Raw genomic sequence first — 23692 nt, 5'->3', positions numbered from 1 at the left:
AAATAGGTTACATAAACACGTTTTGAATATTATTATTTTTTTTTTTTTTATGATTGAAAGATTACTGGTGGCCCGGAGGCTTTTCCAGTTTCACCAGGACACGTGGGCGAGCAAAGGCTCAGCCAGGAGGGGTGGGATTTGCTAACAGCTACCCGAGCGCCTCCGAAGGAGACCTAACAGCTCAAGAGTAGCTGATTCGCGAATGAATCTACTACCGGATCGGAATCGCGACCCGCTGAGAAGATCCGGCGAGAAACTCAGCGAGCTGATTCATGGGTTAGGTTGCACGGCGAACTCTTTGTCGAGTTCGACGAGTACGGTTACCGAGGTCCCTAAGCCTGCTCCTAGTGTTAGAGCTGAAGGCGTCTAATGCAAAGGTTATTGGATCTGATGGATCCGTAAAGACGTGTCTAGGGCGTCGACGGTGACTGGCTCCTGCGTGATCAGGATTCGGGGAGTAGTCAGCGGCGGCTACGATAAGGCGATTATCATGACGCATAGCCTTATCGAAGTACCGTTCCGACGCTGAACTTTTTGAATTACGAGACAGCGTTTGTATTTAAGCTACAACATTAGATGAGTTTGTGCAAATTTTTGTGCGTTCTTTATTTTTAGTCACATCAATAAAAATACGTCGATAAAATTATATTTTTATGTGACGTATCCTTAATGCCACTATAGACATAGTGAGAAAAGAAATCCCTTCGCAATTTTTCGGAAAAGTTCGTATTTATCATGCTCCCTCAAATAGCTTCAGTATGTACCCATTTTAGAGACGTAGGGGTAAATCGCATGAGCAGACCAATACATATTATATAGAGTGGATAATACGTTATTCAAATATTCGATATAGTTTTAATCATATTTTCAGATTACTTATAAAAAGGTTGTATAGCCATGCCGAAACCTCGAAAACATTCAAAAATCTAGTCCAAGGAATTATATTTAACATTTACCTGTACTTCATATCGGAAAATAGCAAATTCAAAAACTCAATTGATAATTGTTATGGTGGAAACATCTCTGTATTATACAATGACATTATTCATTTTGACATTTGACAGTAAACAATAAAATTCCTTATTAATGGATATGAAAAGATCAATCATTTAATACGATCATTCATTGACAGTTCGGGTGTCATCGTATTCCGATAAAGATCCGAGTTTTTCCGAAGGAAAATAATTTCTCACTACATCTATAACTCCTTTAAGACCTTAAGTCGAGACACTATAAAAAACTGATCAAAGCCATCATATTATTATTATTTGAATGGCTAATTTGACAAAGTGCAAACCCTAAGTGTCTAGTCGATTCTCGACAGTGAAACTGCAACCCGTATCGTAGGCAAAATTAAAACGATTTAAAAGCGTCTATAAAATTTTGAATTATTATAACACTCTTTTTTTTCTCACCATCATTTAGTTGAATAGTATTAATCTATACACTCAGAAGCCGTTCTATTGTTAGTCCTGAAGATAAAGATTGACGTGAGAGTAGGAATATAAATTTAGCTAAAATAAATAAAAGAATATCAAATTTTATTTACTACATGTTTAAGATAAAGATCGACGTGGGAGTAGGAATATAAATTTAGCTAAAATAAATAAAATAATACCAAATTTTGTTTACTACATGTTTTCATGAATGTTTACAATAATTATTGTTTCATGCTCCCAGCATTTTATTCGTGTGTTTAATATATTAGAAATTACGTAAATTTATATTCTATTATACAATTACGTATGTACTGTATAATAAATTACAAATTTACGTAAATCCGACGATCTCGAATCTGGGCAGATATTATGATAATTGATTGAAAAATATTGCTCACCATACTGTAGTGTTTGCCCACATTGTCCCGCGTTAAACCTAACAATTTCACGTCAAAACTCATATTTATAATATCTTCGAAGTCGTGTGGGTATTTCTTTAATGTTCTACCATTGTTTTGACTTGGTGAAAACTAGTTACTGCTCAGATGAAAAGCGTATAAGTCGACGTTATAGCTTTTTTTTAGTTAGATTTTAATTTTAAATTTTAATTCTTTTTACATTGTTTTTTTCCGAATTTATTATATCTGTACAAAACAATTCCATTATTAAATACACAGAATAATGCGTAGAGTATAAAATTAATATGTAATGATTTTCATAATTTTATATTTATAACTGAAACTTACAGCTCATGTTTCAAGGTGGGTGGCGGCATTTATGTTGTTAATGTCTATGGGCTCCGGTAACTACTTAACAGCCACGCTGACCACGAGCTCTTCAATCCACTAAATCAATAAATAAATGTTTTCGAAGACAGACAAGATAATGGTGAGTAAATACCATGAGCAAAGCGGTTATAGTTGGATAAAAAGTAGGCCTAAACAATTTGCTTATTGCACTCCTCATAAAACATAAAGTACAAAGGCAGAGAGCAATAAAGTCTCTCCCTAGACCCAGAGAATCGAACAGATTCGCTCTTTATACCTGTTTGGGTGCATCGATAAATTTGAATGCTAATTATTTCATGTTAAGTGGGATTTATGAAAACTTTTTAAGACTTATAACTATGTATATAGTAGAAATCTTAATTTTTTATAATAAACTAGCTTTTGCCCGCGACTCCGTCCGCGTGGAATAGTTACTTTGGCATAACGCTAAATTTTACCCCCCACTTCATTTACGTAGAAGGTGAAAATATTTTTGAATTATAGTATTTTAAGGAACTATTTAAACCCCTATTTTGAAACATTCTTTATTGGTGCTCCACTTGTATTGGTCTTACCATGATGTTATATCTATAGCCTATAGCCTTCCTCAATAAATGGGCCATCTAACACTGAAATAATTTTTCAAATCGGACCATTAGTTCTTGAGATTAGCGCGTTCAAACAAATAAATTCTTCAGCTTTATAATATTAATATATAAATACTTATAGTATAGAGATAGATTGTCTATATTTCATCTAGGGTTCGTTCGTTTGCCTACACGCTTTTTTTTCTCAAATTTTTCTTTTCACAATTAACCCTTCCTTTCCTCGCCTTCCATCACCTTCCTTTCTTTAGTAATAGTAGTTGCTCATCTTCTTTATCCTCCTCGACGAGTACGTGAATTCATCTGCTATCATCACTTGTTTCCTGCTGTTCACAATCTATATGAAAAAAAAACCCAGGATAACTGGTAATTAACCAGTGAATATTTTTTTTTCTAGTACTATTTATTAAACACGATAAAACTATATTAATTTGTTTAAGTACTTGTGTTAAGTTGAATTTTGAACCGGCATGCTGCCTATTTCTGCCATGGAGGAGTCGTGTATAGATTTTAAGGATTTTCTAGCTGTTATATAAAAAAATTAAAATTTCGACCTTACGTTTGAAGCTTACTGGTGGTAGGACCTCTTGTGAATCCGCACGGGTAGATACCACCGCCCTGCCTATTTCTGCCGTGAAGCAGTAATGCGTTTCTGTTTGAAGGTTGGGGCAGCCGCTGTAACTATACTGATACCTTAGAACTTATATTTCAAGGTGAGTGGCCCATTTACGTTGTAGATGTCTACGGGCTCCAGTAACCACTTAACACCAGGTGGGCTGTGAGATCGTCTAACCATCTAAGCAATAAAAAAATATATGTGGTTCTATTCGAGGTATAAAGAAAATAAAAATGGAGGCTTCGCAACAAGCCACAGTCATTCGGTAACGTGCGAACTTATTGTGGTACACTTCATTCACCGTTGTTTGCATAAGAGTTAGTGTATTGCGCTGTGAGATCGTGGTCAATAAATATTAAAAAAATATGTTATTTTTTGTACGTTATTACAAAGTTAAGTCGTACACTTAGATTTTTTATTAGTTTTTTTAATGCTTAGTAATAATTTAATGTTTAGTAATGCGTGTGCATTACTAATAAAAATCTTACGTTACGGACGTTTTTTCCCGGTTAGGGTACCACTCCGCATCGTCCCATAAGGAACTTCTTCCAAAAAAAAGGTGGGTTGAAATAAATGAATTTCTAAGTTACTCCGCTTGTGTCAAACACGTAACATACGTACAATTTTCCGCATGCTGCTAGCGCATTGTAGTCCGCGCGCGCGGGGCCACGAGAACAGCGTTAATCGTTACCATCGAAACGTAACCGTGTTTTAAAACGTAACGTAAGTTACGTGAAGTATAAACACAATACTATCTAAAGATTCAGCGAACCGATTTAGATTGGTTGGTAAATTTATTAACTGGAAAACACCTTTGTGATAAAGTTTTAAGCGTGTTATTCATGACTAATGGCCCCCCAGTAGTCGAAATTCGATTATAATTAATTGAAATTATAAGCTTAAATATTATGATGATTCTATTGGCAAAGACTATTTATTATACTTCTTTAATCACAGATTTCGACAAGACTACACTATAGACAAATAATATTAAAGACAAACAATATTAATTTATTCTCAATTTGACAACACACTTTAACAATAAACAAAAGAATATGCGTGTGCATACCAAATACTTTTTATTTATTGATTTAATGTATTATGCATAATTTGAACAAATAATACCATTCTGCACTCCTTCTCTATATTCTCTATAAGTGTGGAAAATTTCATACTCCGCGCAATTTTCGTAAAAAAGGGTGCAAAGTTTTTGCTTCACGTATTAATTATATAAATAAGGCATGCTGTAGGCCAATAGGGTTGATAATACAGTTAGAAGTCGTCGTGGCCTAAAGGATAAGGCACCTGGTGCTTTCGTATCGAGTGATGCGACTGGGCCAGTGTTCGAATCCCCCAGCTATGAGTTTTTCTATATGAAATACTTACATAACATACATTCACGAATCACACCCACGATGAGGGAATGGCATCTAAGTATGGCGTCTTTTGAGGCATTTTTTTTGTTTTTAACGCTGGGGAATCCATTTACGGATACCCAGTCTAGAGGGGTAATAGACCGGGTTATGTCGGACTCCGGCGCCTCCAGAGAAGAAGAGGGAGAAGAGGAAGACCAAAGTCCTCCTCTTCTTCCAATTCCTACCGGGACTACGCCTTGAGAAAGGCGTGCGAGGCGCTGCGCGGCGTCTACCACGCAGGACCCGCCCCGCAAAACCGACTACCGACTAAACCCTGAGCCCTAAAGGGTTGGTACTACCCTACCTAGTTCTACCGTGAAGCAGTATGAGTTTTGATTTAAATTGTGGGGCAGCCGTTGTCGTATAAAACTAACATTTGGACCTCATGTCTCAAGATGGGTGGCAGTAGTTATGTCGTGATGTGTATGGGCTACAGCGTCATCGTAACATCCAATGGGCCGTGAGCCTGATCACTCTTCTATAGGTACAATAAAAACAAACTAATCATAAGTAAGTATAGGTGACTATTATTTTTAATTTGGTCAACCCTAGAAATATCACTCGACTGTACATTTGGCAAACTACAGTCTACATGGGCCCTAAAAATAGTGCTATTTATAATTAAAAAAACCTAACAAAATTCTCAAAAAGAAATTACTATTCAATGTTTATTCAAATAAATACACAACCATGTAATAAATATTACACGGAATTCGATATTTGAGATCATTCTCCTGTTGAGACAGCCTCTTCTCATGAGTAATAGTAGCTGTTCATCTTGCGTATCCTCCTCGACGAATACGTGAATTCATCTGCTGTCATCTCTTGTCTCCTACTGTTCACGACCGATATGAAGTAGAACAGGACAACTGAAAATAAATCAGTTAAATATTTAGTTTTCTTTTTCAAACACATGTAAGCACTCCCTTATTCATGTTGTACTGGACGAGTAACGCCATCTGTCGTCAAATAGCAAAAACGGATATCGAAACAACTGGAACATCTCTTGAATTTTCTAGAACATTTCTTCTGTATTCCAGTTGCCACAGGCAGACGTATATAGGACGTTTCTTGAATATTCTAGTTTTATCCAAAAAGTTCTAGAATATTGTAGGCATTTTGGGATTTTGGGACACATTTTGGGATTTGCGGTATCTTATACCTTTAAACGAGCAATTCTTGTATATTAATATATTATTATATATCATCTGAATCTCGGAAACGGCTCCAACGATTTTCATAAAATTTAGTATACAGGGGATTTCGGGGGCTATAAATCGATCTAGCTACGATTTATTTTCAGAAAATTTTGTTTTATTCGTGTTTTCAATAATCAACTCTTCCCGACATCTATTGGCGAATAATAATCCTATTTTTCTACTATTTATTATTTCTACTAATTTTTACTAATAATAATATTAATACTTGAGGGCAACTAACCGCTTTAAAGACACAACAAGATGGCGTTATCAAAAAAAATAATCGTGTAAAGCTCGGTCATCATCTAGTTATTATTTCAACAGCTCCCCAACCCTTCAAACCGAAACTTGTAACTGCTTCATAACAGATTCTGAGCCAATCAAGAGTTGTCAACTAACAAATAAACTTGCCGGTATAAAACTTACTGGTATAAAGGAAATATATGGAGATAACAGAGCTGATTTCAGCGTTGTTCTCCAAGTTCTTGTTGTACGAAATGAAAACGACTCCGGCTACTGACAGGACGGTCAGGACCACGCAGAACGCCCACGAAACAATTAACCAAGGCCACGTGAAGCTTGGCTTTTTCTGTAAATAATACATTTTATACTTTGAAGAGCTGTACTTACTATATACTATACTAATGATATGCTTGGACATGCTATAATTTGAATTCCGGCATCCACTTAAAACCAAGCGGGACGTGAGCTTGTTCAACAGTTAAAGCAATCTATATATATAAAAATGAATTGCTGTTCGTTAGTCTCACTAAAACTCGAGAACGGCTGGACCGATTTGGCTAATTTTGGTCTTGAATTATTTGTGGAAGTCCAGAGAAGGTGTAAAAGGTGGATAAATATGAAAAATCTCGGAATTAAATAAAAATAACAATTTTGTTTTTCCTTTGATGTCCCCCCTCGGACGGATTACTTTGTTTGTTTTAAGTTTATTTTATACAAAATATTAGGTCATTTATTTATCGATTGAGGCATTACGAAGTTTGCCGGGTCAGCTAGTAACTAAATAAAAAGTTTATTGCTTGCTTTGGTTCGAGTCAAAATGGTATCTTAATATTACAATAATCTTGCTCCAGGACTAATGTACTATATATTATATGTTCTAGTTGTTAACCGCAGGTACTCCCGCGTTGTCACGAAAATGCGTTATTGTAGTTTCCAATGGAATTGAGGTGTTCTTTCCGAATAAAAGATAGCCTATGTCACTCTCCCGACTTACAATTATCACTTAAATAAGTCAATCGCTTCTTCTTTTCGGCGTGAAGGAAGGACATGCGAAGCCACTTTCAAATTTATAATAATAAAATAAAAGAAATAAAGGATGGATTGAACTTACATACATATATCCGACAGCGGATGTTTTTTTTTTTTTTTTTCGTGAACTAAAGAGCACTGGTGGCCCGGAGGCCTTTCCAGTTTCACCAGGACAGGTGGGCGAGCAAGAGCTTAGCTTAGCTTAGCTTAGGAGGGGTGGGATTTGCTAACAGCTGCCCGAGTGCCACCGAAGAAGTCCTAACAGCTCAAGGACAGCTGCTTTGCGAATGCAACATACATACATATGTATGCGGAGTGATGTACTAGACGATGCATTCCAGCATCGTGTATGCCTTACCACCTTTAAAATCACACCTGCATCAGTAAATAAAGTGTATTATTTTTTGAAAATATACCTATAAGTGCTTCTCAAACATTTACGTTAATCAAACCACGCCCTCTGTCAATGAAATCGGCCATCAATTACCTTATAAGAAACTGCTAATCTACACCCAGATAATAATTCAATTTACATTTGCAGTAATCCCAGTGCTCCTGATTAACTAAATTGTATGAACCTATATTTATAAAAAAATATGAGTGTAGGTATATATGTTCAGCTAAAGCTCGAGAACTGTCAGCCCGATTGGTATATATATTTTGTTTTCTACCTAAGCTGAGAGCCTTGAGAGGCTATATCGGCGTAACCTTAACTAGTAGGTGAGCTCACGGGGCTCAAACCTGACGACGTTGCTAACATTAGCCCTAGCAAGAGCCGTGCTTCGCAGACTCTACCACCGGATCGGAAACGCGACCCACTGAGAAGATCCGGCGAGAAACTCAGTGGGCTGTGTCTGAGGGTTAATTTACTCGTCGAGCCCTTCGTCGCAAGCGACGGGTTCGACGAGAACGATGACCGGCCGATTGATATGAAGCTTTGTACACATATTTTACAAAGGGCGACATGACCATGACCATCACTCCTACGAAAGAAATGTGTGCGTGCTATAGCAAACATTCATGTACCAGACTCATGTAAGCCTTTCTTTCAAAAGTTAAAAATCATGACTTTTACATCTTTATATATTTATGAGGTAGCGATTTTTGTCAAAACAAACAAACATCTGTTTGCAAAACCGCAATCTGTTAGGAATACTTTAAAGATTTCTTCGCTACCTCATAGAACTGCCTTTTATGACAAGAGTTTTTTTAGTATGTCAACAAGAATATTTAATAAACAACCTATAAAAATTTTGAAGACAGTAGATTTACAAGATTTTAAGCAAAAATTGCAAGTATTTTTATTAGATAAGGCTTACTATAGTATGTCAGAATATTTAGACGATAACTTTAGATAATTTAGATAATAAAGTAGAATAGAGTTAAATAATTATAATTTAAGTTTTTTTTTATTTCTATGTGGATTATACTTACACCTAATATTTGTACGCTTTACTAGCAGGACATAGTCATACATTTATTAATATTAACTTATTAATCCTTGTTAACCTATGACTACAAATAATAATAAAATAAATAAAACTAAATAAATAGAGTTAGCGCCCATCCTCTACGACAGCGTTCCGATAGCGTATTTGAAATGTGTAAAAAATCTAGGTTTATACATCGACAGTCACCTCTCGTGGATTAATCACGTTTCCGAAGTAAGCAGAAAAACAGTTTACTCCTTTCAGTCTCTGAAACGCCTTCAAAAATTCTTGCCTCTTCGCACTAAAATTTCTCTTGCCCAAACGCTTTTACTTCCTCTTCTCGATTATGCTGATATCTGTTTTCTAGATGCTTCTGAATTGCTTTTAGATAAACTTGAACGTCTGCAGAATTTGTGCATCCGCTTCATTTTTGGTCTCCGAAAGTATGACCATGTATCTGATTTTCGGGCTGAGCTGGGGTGGCTGCCGATTAGGCGACGTCGAGATTGCCACATTCTCTCTTTTCTCTATTCCATTCTTCACAATCCCGATGCGCCCCTATCTATCTCCGTGAACGCTTTGAATATCTGATTCCTGACGGCAAAGTTAGTCGACAAGCCACTTCTCTTCTTTTAAAAACTGCCATACACAGCTCTAGTCGCTATAGTGGCTCTTTCACAATACAAGCAGTGCGATTATGGAATTCTCTCCCTCAACCTATTCGTGCTAGTTCCTCTCTAGAAGTTTTTAAGAGTCAAATGAAGAAACATTTCCTGTCACTTTAATCGTATTTAAGTTATTGTTTTATGTATGTTTATTTATATGTATTTTTCATTTTACATTAGATTTTTTTTTAAAGCTTAGTTTAAAAATCATGCTTTAATAGCTTTTATATTCCCCTCTTATACATCGTATTTCACTCTGCTAATGGTTTGCTGGAAGAAAACTCATGAATGAGTTAAGCTCACCTTTGTACATAGTATTTAGACCACGGAATAGTTATCTATTCCGTGATTTAGACATTCTTTAAATCTGTTTTTATTGTATTTTCTTTGTGTGTACAATAAGTATAAATAATAATAATAACAAATAATAAATAAATAGAATCTAGTACCTAATGTTAGTGTCGGATAGGTGGCGCTGATGGCAGTAATTTTTATGTTTTGAACTAATTAAAGGTCGAATTGATATGAAATCTATATTTTTATATAAAAGAGAATGTATGCCTGTATCTATGTTCACCTTATTTTATCTTACGTAGTTAGTTTTGGGAATCGTCTTATAGCTTTTATGTTTTAATATAAAATTAATATATAAAAAAAAGCGCGTTAACGTTTGAATTTCGGCATAACCCATACATAGTATATACATTCATACATACATACATCTGTTTTACATATATAAATACGACAGCCACAATAAAATTCTGCATTTCACTTCTAAACTCCAAACTAAAACTAAACTTACCCTAAATGTTCCGTGGATGAGCATACATCCAAATATGGTCTTAAAGAGCGCCGCTACAGCTGTGACTCCGTAGAAAATTGCTCGCGCTGGTGGTAGACTGAACATTTGCAACACAGCAGGGGTTCCGTATAGGACCAATATTGATGCCGAAACCGCCTGTGAGGATAATATATTTTATAAACAGAATTTCGAATGTCGATGAAAATTTGAAATTCAAATTTTGTATACATATTTACTTTAAACAAGAAAGAGATAGACAATTAAAGAATAGTAGATACACGAGCTTCATATAAAACAGGTTGATGTGATAGGCAAAAAATACTAAGGAAATTACAAAAATATGATGCACCGGTGTTCGGATCCCGCAGGCGGGTACCGATTTTTCTAATGAACTTCTTAACAAATGTTCACGATTGACCTCCACGGTTAAAGAATAACATCGTGTAATAAAAATCAAATCCGCAAAATTATAATTTGTGTAATTACTGGTCGTAGGACCTCTTGTGAGTCCGCACGGATAGGGACCACCGCCCTGCCTATTTCTGCCGTGAAGCAGTAATGCGTTTCGGTTTGAAGGGTGGGGCAGCCGTTGTAACTATACTTGAGACCTTAGAACTTATATCTCAAGGTGAGTGACGCACGTTGTAGATGTCTATGGGCTTCGGTAACCACTCAACACCAGTTGGGCCGTGAGCTCGTCCACCCATCTAAGCAATACAAAAAAAAATAAGACACCAATTTCAGTTTTAAGAGATTTTGGTTTTTTTATAAATTTTTTTTTGTTTGTTAGCATTTTTGTTTTACAAATACAAAATGTGTATCTACGTGAATTCTTTTTTTTAAATTATCATTTAGTTTGGTGAACTTGCTGGACGGTCCAAATGATGTAAAATGAGTTTATGTGCTCATAAAACATCAACAACTTAAATGCGCCCAGTTTGAAACATTAGTTTTAAGTATCAGTCCTATAGTGCAACGGCTGCCCCACTCTCCAAACAAGGATGTATTATTGCTTCGAGGCTTAAATAGGTACGTTGGTTCGGGCTCCAAAATCGCCCTACCACTTATAAAGGATCATAAAGGATCAACGCCAAAGCGAATATGAAACACGTCTTTACTATACAAATACTTATTTATTACTCACTCCTTTAATCTTATTACACCACACGCCCCACCAAAATAGAAAAAAAATCATATCTATTTGTTATTATTATTATTTTTTAATTTAAATTCAGTTTTGTTCTATTCTTATGTATAACTTCTTCCTTATTATTACGTAAATTTTTTACATTAGGATCCAAATCTTCTATAACGATAAAAGGACCGTGATATACAGTTTCTAATTTTTTGTGAGTAATTTTTGCCTATTTACTTGCGCAAATGAGTTTAGCTCATGAGAGCTACAAATAGGAACCAAGAGATGTGATCGATTTTAATCACTTTTTTAATCTCATTTTTATTCACAAGTCACGAATCTTTCTTTCTCTATCTCTATTTCACGCCAGAACATTGTTCAATTTAAAAACTAATACTATACAGATAGGTATAAATATTGTATACATATTAGCTTAAAAATATTGCCAATTGTAATTTGATTGACTGCAATCATCATAGCAATTGAAAAACAATAAATAAATTACTAGATAAAATGTGGATTAGTTATACTTGTATTACGTTACAGACGAGTAAGCGTATCCGGTCTTGCCTATCAACTATCAGTTTTGTCATTATCAATACCATTGTCATTGGACTGTTAACAGACATAAGTTGTGGTCAATATATTTGGTATTCTAACGTACTTAGGTACTTCTACTTCAAATTTCTTAATTCACGATTTTCAAACAAAAAACAAAATCATTAATTATCATAAGATTTTTACCAATTAAATGATGTTGAAATGTCGTATTACAGAATGTATATATTATGTATTACAACACATTACTACATGTTTTTACAACGTTATAGATATTTGCAGTCTCCTAACAATAACAGGTAGTATAGTAAAACCAGCGATTTCTAACGTGTAACAAAGCATAGAAATATTAAGAGATTCCTCGTCTACTTCTTACATCTTTTACAGTTCTTACAATCTCACATTATGTACGGTCGACGTAGTATATCCTCTTGTTCCATTCAGGTCTCTCATAAATCATCTCTGCACTCACACCCTTCTTTTGCATATCATCTTTCACACAGACTATACAAGTCTTTTAGGACTTCCTCTTTGCATGCCCCTGTCTACTTTCATACCTATAGTCTTTTTGCCCACATTATCATCTCGTCTTGGCATAACACGCCCTGGATATAAATAGAGTTTGAAGTAGCTAATTATTTCCTTGACCTTGTGTCTAATAATCATCATCATTCTCCTGCCCTTCTCCCAGTCACCTGGGGTCGGCGCAACATGTCTTTTCCTTCCATACTCCTCTATCATATACCATTTCTTTGCTCACTCCCCTCTTAGATATAACGTCTATAACGCGTCTTGTATCTAATAATGTTATTGAATATTTACTTACTGTGCTTATAACGCTAACTATTTTAGCTCCGGTACTCAGGCTGATGCAACAGCAGAAATTATTTAAAGAGAGACACATTTCACGGACTGTGTTCACTACAGTGTTCACAATTACCTACTGATTAGATTCTTAGCCTTATTAAAAGAAAAAGAAAAACTTATCTGCACCGATTACACGATAAGAAATTACCGGGTACGGTACTTACTGGGATTGTTTTTCGTGTTTTATGAGTTAACAACGCTTAGATCAGCCTAATAGGATGTTTGATTTTTGGTCAAAAGTAGTCTTCTTCTATAGTTCATTAGCTCTAATGAATATTTAGATGTTTTCATCGGTTATTGCGAGTTGCAGAGATAGTTAAAAATATTATTATCATTATATAATATTATATCCGACTGTGCTATTACATTACAGTTTTGATCTCTAATGTTTTTACAATTTGAACAAGTTTATGAGTGAGGTCAGGACAGGCTAAGCGTGGATATGCATTGAATAAACCCAAAGAAACACGAAGAAACAAAATATTCCCTCTTCTTTATTTAAGTATGGCTTCTTGTGATGTCATTGTTGTCAGTGTCGAGTGTTTAAAACTATTTAACCATTAAACTAACATACTTAAGAACATATTCTGTTATAATATAAAAGTGATATGGAGCGAAATAAGGTGAAGTTGTTTTATTTGAGGCTGTAATCAATTAGAATGTAATTAAAATAAGAGATTTGATGGTAAATAAAGTGGTGGTTATTTACAAAGAGTTCAGTGGACTTTTTTGGAAGAACTCTAGAGGCCAAATCCAACGGCTTTTCCCTCTTCCCTTTTCCGCCAAAGATATATTCAGTGTTGGAAGGCTTAAGATTCTCACAAGAAATATAAATATTCATTATTTCACGCAGAAATTTAAATTATTGTTGCAATTTCCGTGGCAATCCAGTCATTGTGGTTTTACCTGTAAACCGCATACCAAAAAGTAATCATGCCGCCAATTTTTCTTCATAACGATTAATGAACTATTTTGATGGATGGGTTTTTTTTTTAGATAATATATCCTTATGTTGATATCATGGTGCTGGGTGTAGATCTGTGGTTACTTTATTTGTTCAAACATGATGTCTTTTCACTTCCTCTGAACTATTGCGGTTTTGAAGGCTTTAGAGACAGTGTTCAGAGTGGTTCGTATTGTAAACATTTTCTGCTTTTTTTAATCCTACATATGCTGATAGCCTTGAGAGGCTATATCAGCTTCGCCCTCACGTGTAGGTGAGCTCACAGGGCTCAAACCGGAGTGTTGCTAACACTGGCCCTAGCAAGAGCAGTGCTTCGCAGAATCTATCACCGGATTGGAAACGCGACTCACTGAGAAGATCCGGCGAGAAACTCAGTGGGCTGTGTCTATGGGTTAAATCGCTCGTCGAGCCCTTAGTCGCCAGCGACGGGTTCGACGAGGACGCTGGCCGATGTTTGTGGTGCCTGATCCGTTAATGGATCAGGAGGAACCGTAATGACGTGCGATTGCTGCAACGGAGGGTCTTCTACCCAGCGAATGCGATGCTATCATCCGGTAGAGGACGATCAGAAAATTACCGGAACTTGTACATACGCATATGTTGAGGCAGCGGCTTGGCTCTGCCCTCGGCATTGCTGAAGTCCACGGGCAACGGTAACCACTCACCATCAGGTGAGCCGTATGCTAGTCTGCCTCCAAGGGCAATAAATAAAAAAAAACGTGATATTAATATTATGGTTAGCGCGATTCAGCTTTTTATCAGATTCCCCGTAATGGCCGATAGCTCAGTAAATTGAGTAATAGGAAGCTATTTATACAGATAAGTGTTTTTCATAAATTGGCGTATCATAAACCAGCAAATAAATAGACTTCTTTAAAATATGTATCAGGAACATTATTATTTTTATTGCTTTTGTCGTTTACGTGTAGCGATAATGGAAAATTATATTTTAATCATCACGCCAAGGTGCATTTTGTATTGTTTCGAAATCAATGATTTTGTCATTTTATGGTACTTACAAATTTCTACGTATTTTCATTGTAACAAGTGATGATATAATTTTGATTACTCGTTGTCGTTGTGTTTCATTTCAGTCCAGTTAAGTGTGGAATAATTACACAGTAATGTTACCTAGTTACAGAATTATCGAATCATAGAAGAATATTTTAGTGGAGAATTCAAAGTGTCCTTTAATGCGCTATGACTGAATAGGCTTGGTCCATTTAGCTAGAATTTGCTAAAGATTTCAATTTTTTAAATTATTCCGAACAAATCAAATTCAAAACAAAAAAATCACATTAAGAATGATAAATTTACGCAATTCACATTCACTATTTTATCAGCGTATACCAAAAAGCAGGTGTATTCGGTGCGAATTTCATAAAACTGCTGATTGTGCTGTAGCTAAATAATCTTTTATCATAAACTAAAACATTGGCGTACAGAATTATTATCTCGACCGTATTTATTAGTGATAAAGTACCCTTGAAGCATCGCGAACGTAACGTCAGATTTATTATTGTTGTGTATACCATTGAATGGAAAGTGCAAAAAACAAAAATATTTTCAGTGTGCCTGTCTAAAATTTGTTCTACAGTTATAATTTAAACAGACATTCCAAATAGTTGGGACTATGTAAAATACTCATTTCAATGAATCGTAATTTACAAAAATAGTTTCAGTGTAATGAGTTGGATTGCGCGCGTTTTTTATTTTTTTTAGTGACTGAAGCATGGGTGTGCCCATGGTGAAAAAATGTTGCTTCTGCGCTACATTACACACCGGGACATTAATAATAGGATATTTATCTGCAGTGAGTGCTATTTTTCGAAATCTTTACTCATCGAACCTTGTCCTGGAAACAGAGATAACCTAGTTTCGTATAAAAATTTGCTTTCTGACGTAATGTCATGAACTTGAATTTTATTGCCTGGTGTTAATAGAAAGCGCCTGTGAATTGCTATTAATAAGAAAATTTTTAAGAAATTTTTGGGTCAGGCGCTTTGTTATTCAACTTTTTTGTTTTTCTACCTATACTGATAGTCTTGAGAGGTTATTTCAGCTTCTCCTTGGCGGGTAGGTGAGCTCACGAGGCTCCAACCGAAGTGTCGCTAGCACTGGCCCTAGCAAGAGCAGTGCTTCGCAGAATCTACCACCGGATCGGAAACGCGACCTACTGACAAGATCCGACGACAAACTCAGTTGGCTGTGTCTGTGGGTTAATTTACTCGTCGAGCCCTTCGTCGCAAGCGACGGGCTCAACGAAGACGGTGACTGGTGCTTGAGGTACCTAAAAGCACCGTTAATGAATCGGGAGGATCCGTAATGACGTGTTTAGGGCGACGTCGACTGTTTACCATTCGGTCCACCGGATCGGGTATGAACTTATTTAACGTAATTGTCTGCTCTGACTGATTATGAATCTAAATCATTTAAGCCAAAGCACTTATAATGCACTATTAATGAGATTAAGATTAAAACAGGAAATACGGAATGAGTAAGCTTTACGAAAATCTAGTCGTTGGGTCGCATTGCCGAGTTCGCTTTTCGAGTCTAGAAATCTACTGGACTTCTTCAGGAGGAACTGAGATGGCTTAGAAGCCAGTTGCTGACATTCGCGAAGGGCTGCTCTTGAGTTGCTAGGTCTACGCCGGAGGCGCCAGGGCAGCTGTTAACAAATTCATCGCTCCTGGCTGAGCCCTTGCTCGCCCACCTGTCCTGGGTATCTGGAAAGGCCTCCGAACGACCAGTGACACATCTTCTCAAAAAAAAAAAAACAAGCCAGCTGATATTTCCTTATAAACGAAGTACAGGCGATTTTTTTGTTTGTACAAGTCTAAAATTATATCAGACGACAAAAGCGGTTTAAACGTAAACCTTTTTTATTGAGCACTAACGAACACGTGACGTCAGATAAATTGAGAAATATTAAAACATCATAGGACTCGCCAGGTCCCGAATTAATGACGTCACAAACAACCTGGCCACGTTTAATTTCAAATTTATTGTTTCAGGTATGGGCGATCTTGGAACTCACTCTCTACTGTCTCCTGGTTACTCTTGCTCCTATCGGAAAGAATGGAACTGTGTCGGTACATAAACTGGTGTTATACATAGCCTCTGCTGTTGTCAGCGGAACGAATCTTATATCTTCGATACTTCTAATTGTAGCTGCTTACAAGGTAAATAGGCGAAAATATGTTTGAAATAAATCATAAATTATGTTTTGATTTGTAGATTGAAAGTTCCAGAGTTAAAAAAACAACATACATTCTACATACCATTAATTAAAATTCCATGTTCTTCTAGTTATTAACATACGAATAGCCATTTTCAAATTCATGTGGTTCCATTTTCCAACAGGAAAGGTGAAAGTATCACTCCATATAGCCTATCTTTCATACATTTATTCTGTATTAAAAATAAAATATCGAGTGAAAATATTACGGATGAAATATGGTCTAAGTAAAATTGTGGTTATTTACTAAGACTTCTTCAGCTTACTGAGAAGAATCCGAGAACCTACGTCCAGTTAGTTTGTTTTATTTTCACACGTTTGTGCACTTTCACAGACGCTTAACAATTAACAAACGACCGTTATTACACATATAGATCTGAGGAAACACTAAATAAAGAAAATAAAACAATTCACAAGACTACATTCTTCGCGTTCCCGCCAAAATCTCAAATTAATTCCACGCTTAACATTCCCGAAATTCGAATCGTTCCAGAAAATGGCGTCGCTGACTTTGCCGTGGACGATAGTGACAGGGATTGTCACATCGGTACTCTTCCTCTTGTGCCTAACAGGAATCAGCCTCGTGATTCAGGATACGGGTGAACTACTCGAAGTTGAAATCATTGTGATCGTACTCCATTTAGCTAAAGCGTGTAAGTATAGATGTGACGAAAAAATTAATTTCATCTCAACTGTTCGTTGAACTATGAGCACGAAGCTTTTTTTTATTGCTTAGTTGCGTGGGCGAGCTCACAGCCCACCTGGTGTTAAGTGGTCACTGGAGCCCATCACTGACATCTACAACGTAAATGTGCCACCCACCTTGAGATATAAGTTCTAAGATCTCAGTACAGTTACAACGGCTGCTCTAACCTTCAGACCGAAACGCATTATTGCTTCACGGTAGAAATAGATAAGGCGGTGGTACCTACCCGCGCGGACTTATAAGAGGTCCTACCACCAGTAAAAATGAATGCTGCCTGGAAAGTGTCTGGTAAAAGGAAGAGAGGCCGCCCCAGAACAACTTGGCGTCGCTCGGTGGAGCAGGAGCTAGGGGTCTTGGGCATGACGTGGGAGGAGCTAGAAAAGACTGCCCAAGACCGATACAAATGGAAAAATTTGATTCGAGCCCTACACCCCAGCAGAGGGTAATAGGAAAGCATCATGATGATGATGATGATGCTCTTCATGAAGACGAGACGACCAGGAGGAGGCTTCCGTCTCTGTTTGACACTGCACTGATCGAAAGTGTAAATAGTGGAGGAAGCTTGAAATTTCCCTTAAGTTAAGATTTTTATTTTGATTAGCATTTACAACATTTTTTCAATACTACTCATTCTGTCCAGGTATCTCAGTGTACTGTATCATTGTAGTGCACAGCAGACACAAACAGATTATGTATGAAGAAGATACGGCCGCATTTCAACATTCGGGGAGACTTCGTTACGATCCAGTTAAGATTGAAGATCATGTTTTTTGATATTTGTCCTGTTTTGTATTAAACAATAAACTTTTCTACAGTTTGCTACTAATAACTAGATGATGACCGAGCTTTGCTCGTTTTTTTTTATAACGCCATCTTGTTGTGTCTTTAAAGCGGTTAGTTGCCCTCAATTAAGAAAAATAGTATTATTATTCGCCAATAGATGTCGGGAAGAGTTGATTATTGAAAACACGAATAAAACAACATTTTCTGAAAATAAATCGCAGCTAGATCGATTTATCGCTCCCGAAATCTCCTGTATACTAAATTTTATGAAAATCGTTGGAGCCTGTTGTGAGCCTGGAGTTGGAGGAAAGGTATAAGCTGAATGTGGTACTTCTTCGACGACCGAAAGAGGTTTGGATATAATCGGAATGTTTCGGTTTCGTTATTAAAATAAATTAGGTAAGAAACTCTGTGAAAAAAAAAAGACTCACCAAAATGGCGCTAGTGTAGGAAGTGAAAATGATATGAATGTAGCAGGTTTTAAACAGAGTGAATACCGGCTGACCCACCCAGACCAGACCCACTGAGTTTCCCGCCGGATCTACTCAGTGGGTCGCGTTTCTGATCCGGTGGTAGATTCTGCGAAGCACTGCTCTTGTTAGGGCCGGTGTTAGCAACACTTCTAGTTTGAGCCCAGTGAGTTCACCTACACTTTAGGGTCAAGCTCAAATAGCCTCTCAAGGCTATCAGCATAGGTAGAAAAAAAAAAGAGTGAAGTGTACTGGATTGAAGTGAAGTTTGCTAGTGTATATAGCGCTGTTTTTAAAATCTCTCCAGTTGCTACTATGGCGCCACCTTAGTTGGCTCCCTTCCAACAGTCACTTTTGAATACACGGAAATGGTGCTCTTTACTTCTACCCTCCACAAGTGGATCGCAAGAATTATTATTTTTAAAAGTAATTTTATGCCCTGGTTACTAAGACCTTTAGTCATGTCTCATTTTAATTTATATTCTTATTTTTATAATAATGATAATATGGAGTGAAATGAAATGAGACGAAATGAAATGAAGACGATTAATTTGAGACAATAATCAACTGGGTTGAAATTAAATGAAATGAGATAAGATAATATGGGATGAAATATAATCTCAGTAAAATGGTGGTCATTTATTGAGATTTTTTCAGTGGACTTTTTGGAGGATCCCGATAAGTTACGTCCAGCAGCTTTGTTTTATTTTCCCTCATTTGTGCACTTTCACAGATATTAAAAAGTTAATAAATCACCTTTATTACACACTAACTGACCCGGCAGACTTCGTAGTGCCTCATTCGATAAATAAAAAACCTAAACTTTTGTATAAAATAAACTTAAAACAAAGAAAAGGAATCCGTCCGACAGGTGAGACACATCAGCGGTCTCCACCGTCGTTAGCCGCATTCGGAGACTGGGTCTTGAGGTGGCCCTCCACAAGTCCGAGGCCGTATGCTTTCACCCGGTTCGGAGAGGACCCCCTCCAGGCGCGACGCTCATAGTCGGTGGAGTATCGATCGCTGTCCAGCCGAAGCTCAAATATTTGGGCATCGTGCTGGACAGTCGATGGCGCTTCGACCACCATTTCGGTGAGTTGATTCCGAGGCTATTGGGCATGGCAGGTGCATTAGTCCGTCTTCTGCCCAACGTTGGTGGTTGCGGCGTCGGTGTCCGACGCCTGTACCTGGGGGTCGTGCGCAGTATGGCCTTGTATGGCGCTCCCGTGTGGTCGCCCACACTCTCCGCACGCAATGCGGCACTGCTGCTCCGAGCTCAGCGGGCGCTCGCGGTGAGGGTCATCAGGGGGTACCGTACGATCTCCCGAGAGGTCGCCTGCGCCCTCGCTGGTTCCCTTCCTTGGGATCTCGAGGCCGAGGTATTGGCTACGGTATACCGGCGCAGGACACAGTCCCTGAGTCGGGGACGGACACCCGGCCTGTCGGCTGTCAGTCGGTGGAGGCGTGCTGCGCGTCATCTGGCGTACGCTAAATGGAGGGAGCGGTTGCTGGAGGAACTTCATCAAACCTCAGCCACCCGCCGGCGCACTCTCGAGGCCCTGGTGCCCGTGCTGGAGACATGGTCAGATCGGCGACACGGCGTGCTCTCCTTCCGCCTTACGCAGGTTCTCTCGGGGCATGGCTGCTTCGGGAGGTACCTGTGGAGGGTTTGCAGGAGAGAGCCACATCCGGGTTGTCACCAGTGCGGGCATCCGGATGATGACGCTCAGCACGCACTCGAAGCGTGCCCGCGTTGGGAGCACCCGCGGCGAGATCTCATCGCGGTGCTGGGGAGGGACCTCTCCTTGCGGGCTGTCATTGCCCGCATGCTAGAGGATGAGAGTTCGTGGGAGGCCATGGCCAGATTTTGCGACCTGGTCATGGCGTTCCGCGAGGCTGAAGAGCGCGAAAGGGAGTGGAATCCCTCTTCGGCTCCTCAGCGAAGAAGGCGGGGTGGGCGACGCGGGCACGATGCTCCCGTTAATCTCCCGTAGGGACTGTTGGGTACTGGGTGCGGGGGTGCCCGGTGCTCTGCTGTCGGTTCCGTGGTGAGGCGGCGCAAGGTGGCTCCTATGCGCCACTCACGGTGTCTCCCGAGACGACGTCCTGCGGGATCTTCCCTGGGATTGGATCCCGTCCTATTGTCAGGACGGGTACCGGCGACGGCGAGCCTGCGGCGCGCATTGTGCGGTACCGTAGGTTTCGTGGAGTCGGAGTGGTGGAGCTCGATGGGGTTTAGTCGGTAGTCGGTTTTGCGGGGCGGGTCCTGCGTGGTAGACGCCGCGCAGCGCCTCGCGCGCCTTTCTCAAGGCGTAGTCTCCCGGTAGGAATTGGAAGAAGAGGAGGACTTTGGTCCTCCTCTTCTCCCTCTTCTTCTCTGGAGGCGCCGGAGTCCGACATAACCCGGTCTATTACCCCTCTCGACCGGGTATCCGTAAATGGATTCCCCAGCGTTAAAAAAAAAAAAAAAAAAGGTGAGACACATCAAAGGACCAACAACAAACAAAATTGTTATTTTTATTTAATTCCGGGAATTTTCGTATTTATCTACCTTTTAAACCTTCTCTGGACTTCCACAAATAATTCTAGACCAAAATTAGCCAAATCGGCCCAGCCGTTCTCGAGTTTTAGCGAGACTAACGAATAGCAATTCATTTTTATATACATAGAAGAAGAATAAGAAGATAGAAGATAGATTTAAACCTGAAGAAACACTAAATAGACCTAATAAAACAAATCACACAACTTCACTCCTCACGTTCCCGTCAAAAAGTCTCAAAAGAATTAAATTTTCATACTGAAAAAATTAAAAATTAAAACGTGAAACAAATTTTACTTATTTTGCGGTGTGTAGAATTGTGATTTTCTTCATATCGTTTTAGTGATAATTTAAAATATTACTTTTATTTAAAATACCGCTCTCTGTAAATATTTTAGAAATTAAATTGTACACACCGTTGGTCTGCAGAGGTGTAGTTTATAAGAAATCCAATAGATGTCACTAAACTAAACAACGACCTAACTGGCTTTGTCCTTTTCTTTCTCCACGGTCGAGTGGTTCGCTATTTTCTCACTCTCGCTCTTCCTAAATTGGATCTTTTGTCTCTAGCCGCAACGAATCTGTCGCGAATTAAATTTTACTCTCAATGCGTCTAAGGAAGTTTCACTTCAAAAACAAGAACAATAAAATATCGTGAAGATTTAAGAAAATATCGCTCTATAAACACGAATCGGGGGTGCTAGGTTTTATTTTCGTTACAGAATATCTTGATTCGGTCGCCGTGCTCAAAGCCCGCGATAAAAGCTATGCAATAGCTTAATTCACTTACACTTTCACTTACACTCTCACTCATCATCATATCATTATCAAGCCCACAGTCGTGCATTACTGCACATGGATCTCTTCCAATCGACACCACTAACTATACTCTTCACCATTAAACTTACTCACAATATCCTTGATTTCTGTTGAATTTCAAATTGAAAATACTACCGGCGTTTTGATGTTACCTATGGTAGTTTTTAGAAATCTCGTTATTGGTATAGGTATCGAAAGACACAGCCAAAAAAATTTTCAAAAACAGATTTACGTTCGAATCCTAAACTGCTTCAATAACAATAAACCGTGTTAGCATGTTTATTAACATTAATGAAATACGTACTCAACAAATGTTCACGATTGTCTTTCACGGTGAAGGAATAACATCGTGTAATAAAAACCAAACCCGCAAAATTATAATTTGCGTAATCACTGGTGGTAGGACCTCTTGGGAGTCCGCACGGGTAGGTACCACCACCCCGCCTATTTCCGCCGTGAAGCAGTAATGTGTTTCGGTTCGAAGGGTGGGGTAGCCGTTGTAACTATATTGAGACCTTAGAACTTATATCTCGAGGTGGGTGGCGCATTTACGTTGTAGATGTCTATGGGCTCCAGTAACCACTTAACACCAGGTGGGCTGTGAGCTCGTCCATCCATCTAAGCAATAAATAAATAAAACATATTATTATTATTAGGTCCCTATTGAATATTCATTTTTTTTAGGGATTTTATGACCTGGTATTTAAGACCTTTAGTCATATCTTATTTTAATTTATATTATTATGAAAAATGATAACATGGAGTGAAATGAAATGGAGATGTTTAATTTGAGACATTATGGATGAAATTAAATGAAATGAGATGATATGGGATAAAGTATAATCTCAGTAAAATGGTGGTCATTTACTGAGATTTTTTCAGTGGACTTTTTGGAGGATCCCGATAAGTTATGTCCAGCGGCCTTGTTTCAGTTTCCCACATTTGTGCACTTTTATAGATATTAAACAGTTAATGAATCACCGTTATTACACATTTAAACCCGAAGAAACACTAAATACACAAAATAAAATAAACCACACAACTTCACTCCTCGCCATCCCGCCAAAAATTCTCATTGAAAGGACATGGGCCATTTTCGGCCCAGCTACTCGTGCTCTCAAGGACATTAATGAAATATGTATAGAAAAAAATATTTCATTTTATAAAATTTAAGGGTGATTTCATGGTGCTATAATTAAAATCTTAAATAAAAAGAAATTAGCATGACTAGCCTACATTGATAATAATGAAGGAGTTGCCATAGGTAAAATATATTTAGATTTTAAACAATTTACATTAAATCTTCTTAAAAAAAACATTATATTCCAAAAAACTAGCAAAATATATTAACATATTTAACTATTGGATTTTAAAACTAATACAAAACATTATATTCTAAGCAA

At 37.9% G+C, this 23692-nt stretch overlaps 2 protein-coding genes across 4 annotated transcripts in view; one reads left to right on the top strand and one right to left on the bottom strand.

Annotated features, from left to right (window-relative positions):
- LOC101736278 (uncharacterized) overlaps positions 1-23692 on the bottom strand; it is a 33578-nt gene that overhangs the window by 9195 nt on the left and 691 nt on the right. Inside the window, exons 1-2 of one of the 3 annotated variants that reach the window (XM_021349293.3) lie at positions 23158-23492; positions 10211-10366 (exon numbers count right to left, since the gene is read on the bottom strand). In XM_021349293.3, the coding sequence (XP_021204968.1) occupies positions 10211-10315 (105 nt within the window). In that variant the 5' untranslated portion in view covers positions 10316-10366; positions 23158-23492. Of the gene's footprint in view, positions 1-10210; positions 10367-12729; positions 13675-23157; positions 23493-23692 lie in introns of those variants that run through there. The other 2 variants (XM_021349290.3, XM_021349291.3) reach the window with 2 other exon arrangements.
- Positions 14526-18512, top strand: LOC105841970 (uncharacterized). The gene is made up of 4 exons (XM_012692082.4): positions 14526-15547; positions 16749-16916; positions 17466-17625; positions 18319-18512. Exons 1-4 carry the CDS (start codon positions 15467-15469, stop codon positions 18450-18452), a joined length of 543 nt encoding a protein of 180 aa, XP_012547536.1. The 5' UTR covers positions 14526-15466; the 3' UTR covers positions 18453-18512.

This window comes from Bombyx mori, chromosome 18 (genome assembly GCF_030269925.1).
Source record: "Bombyx mori chromosome 18, ASM3026992v2".
In the NCBI taxonomy this organism is placed as follows: domain Eukaryota; kingdom Metazoa; phylum Arthropoda; class Insecta; order Lepidoptera; family Bombycidae; genus Bombyx; species Bombyx mori.
This window is presented reverse-complemented; position numbering and strand designations above follow the sequence as displayed.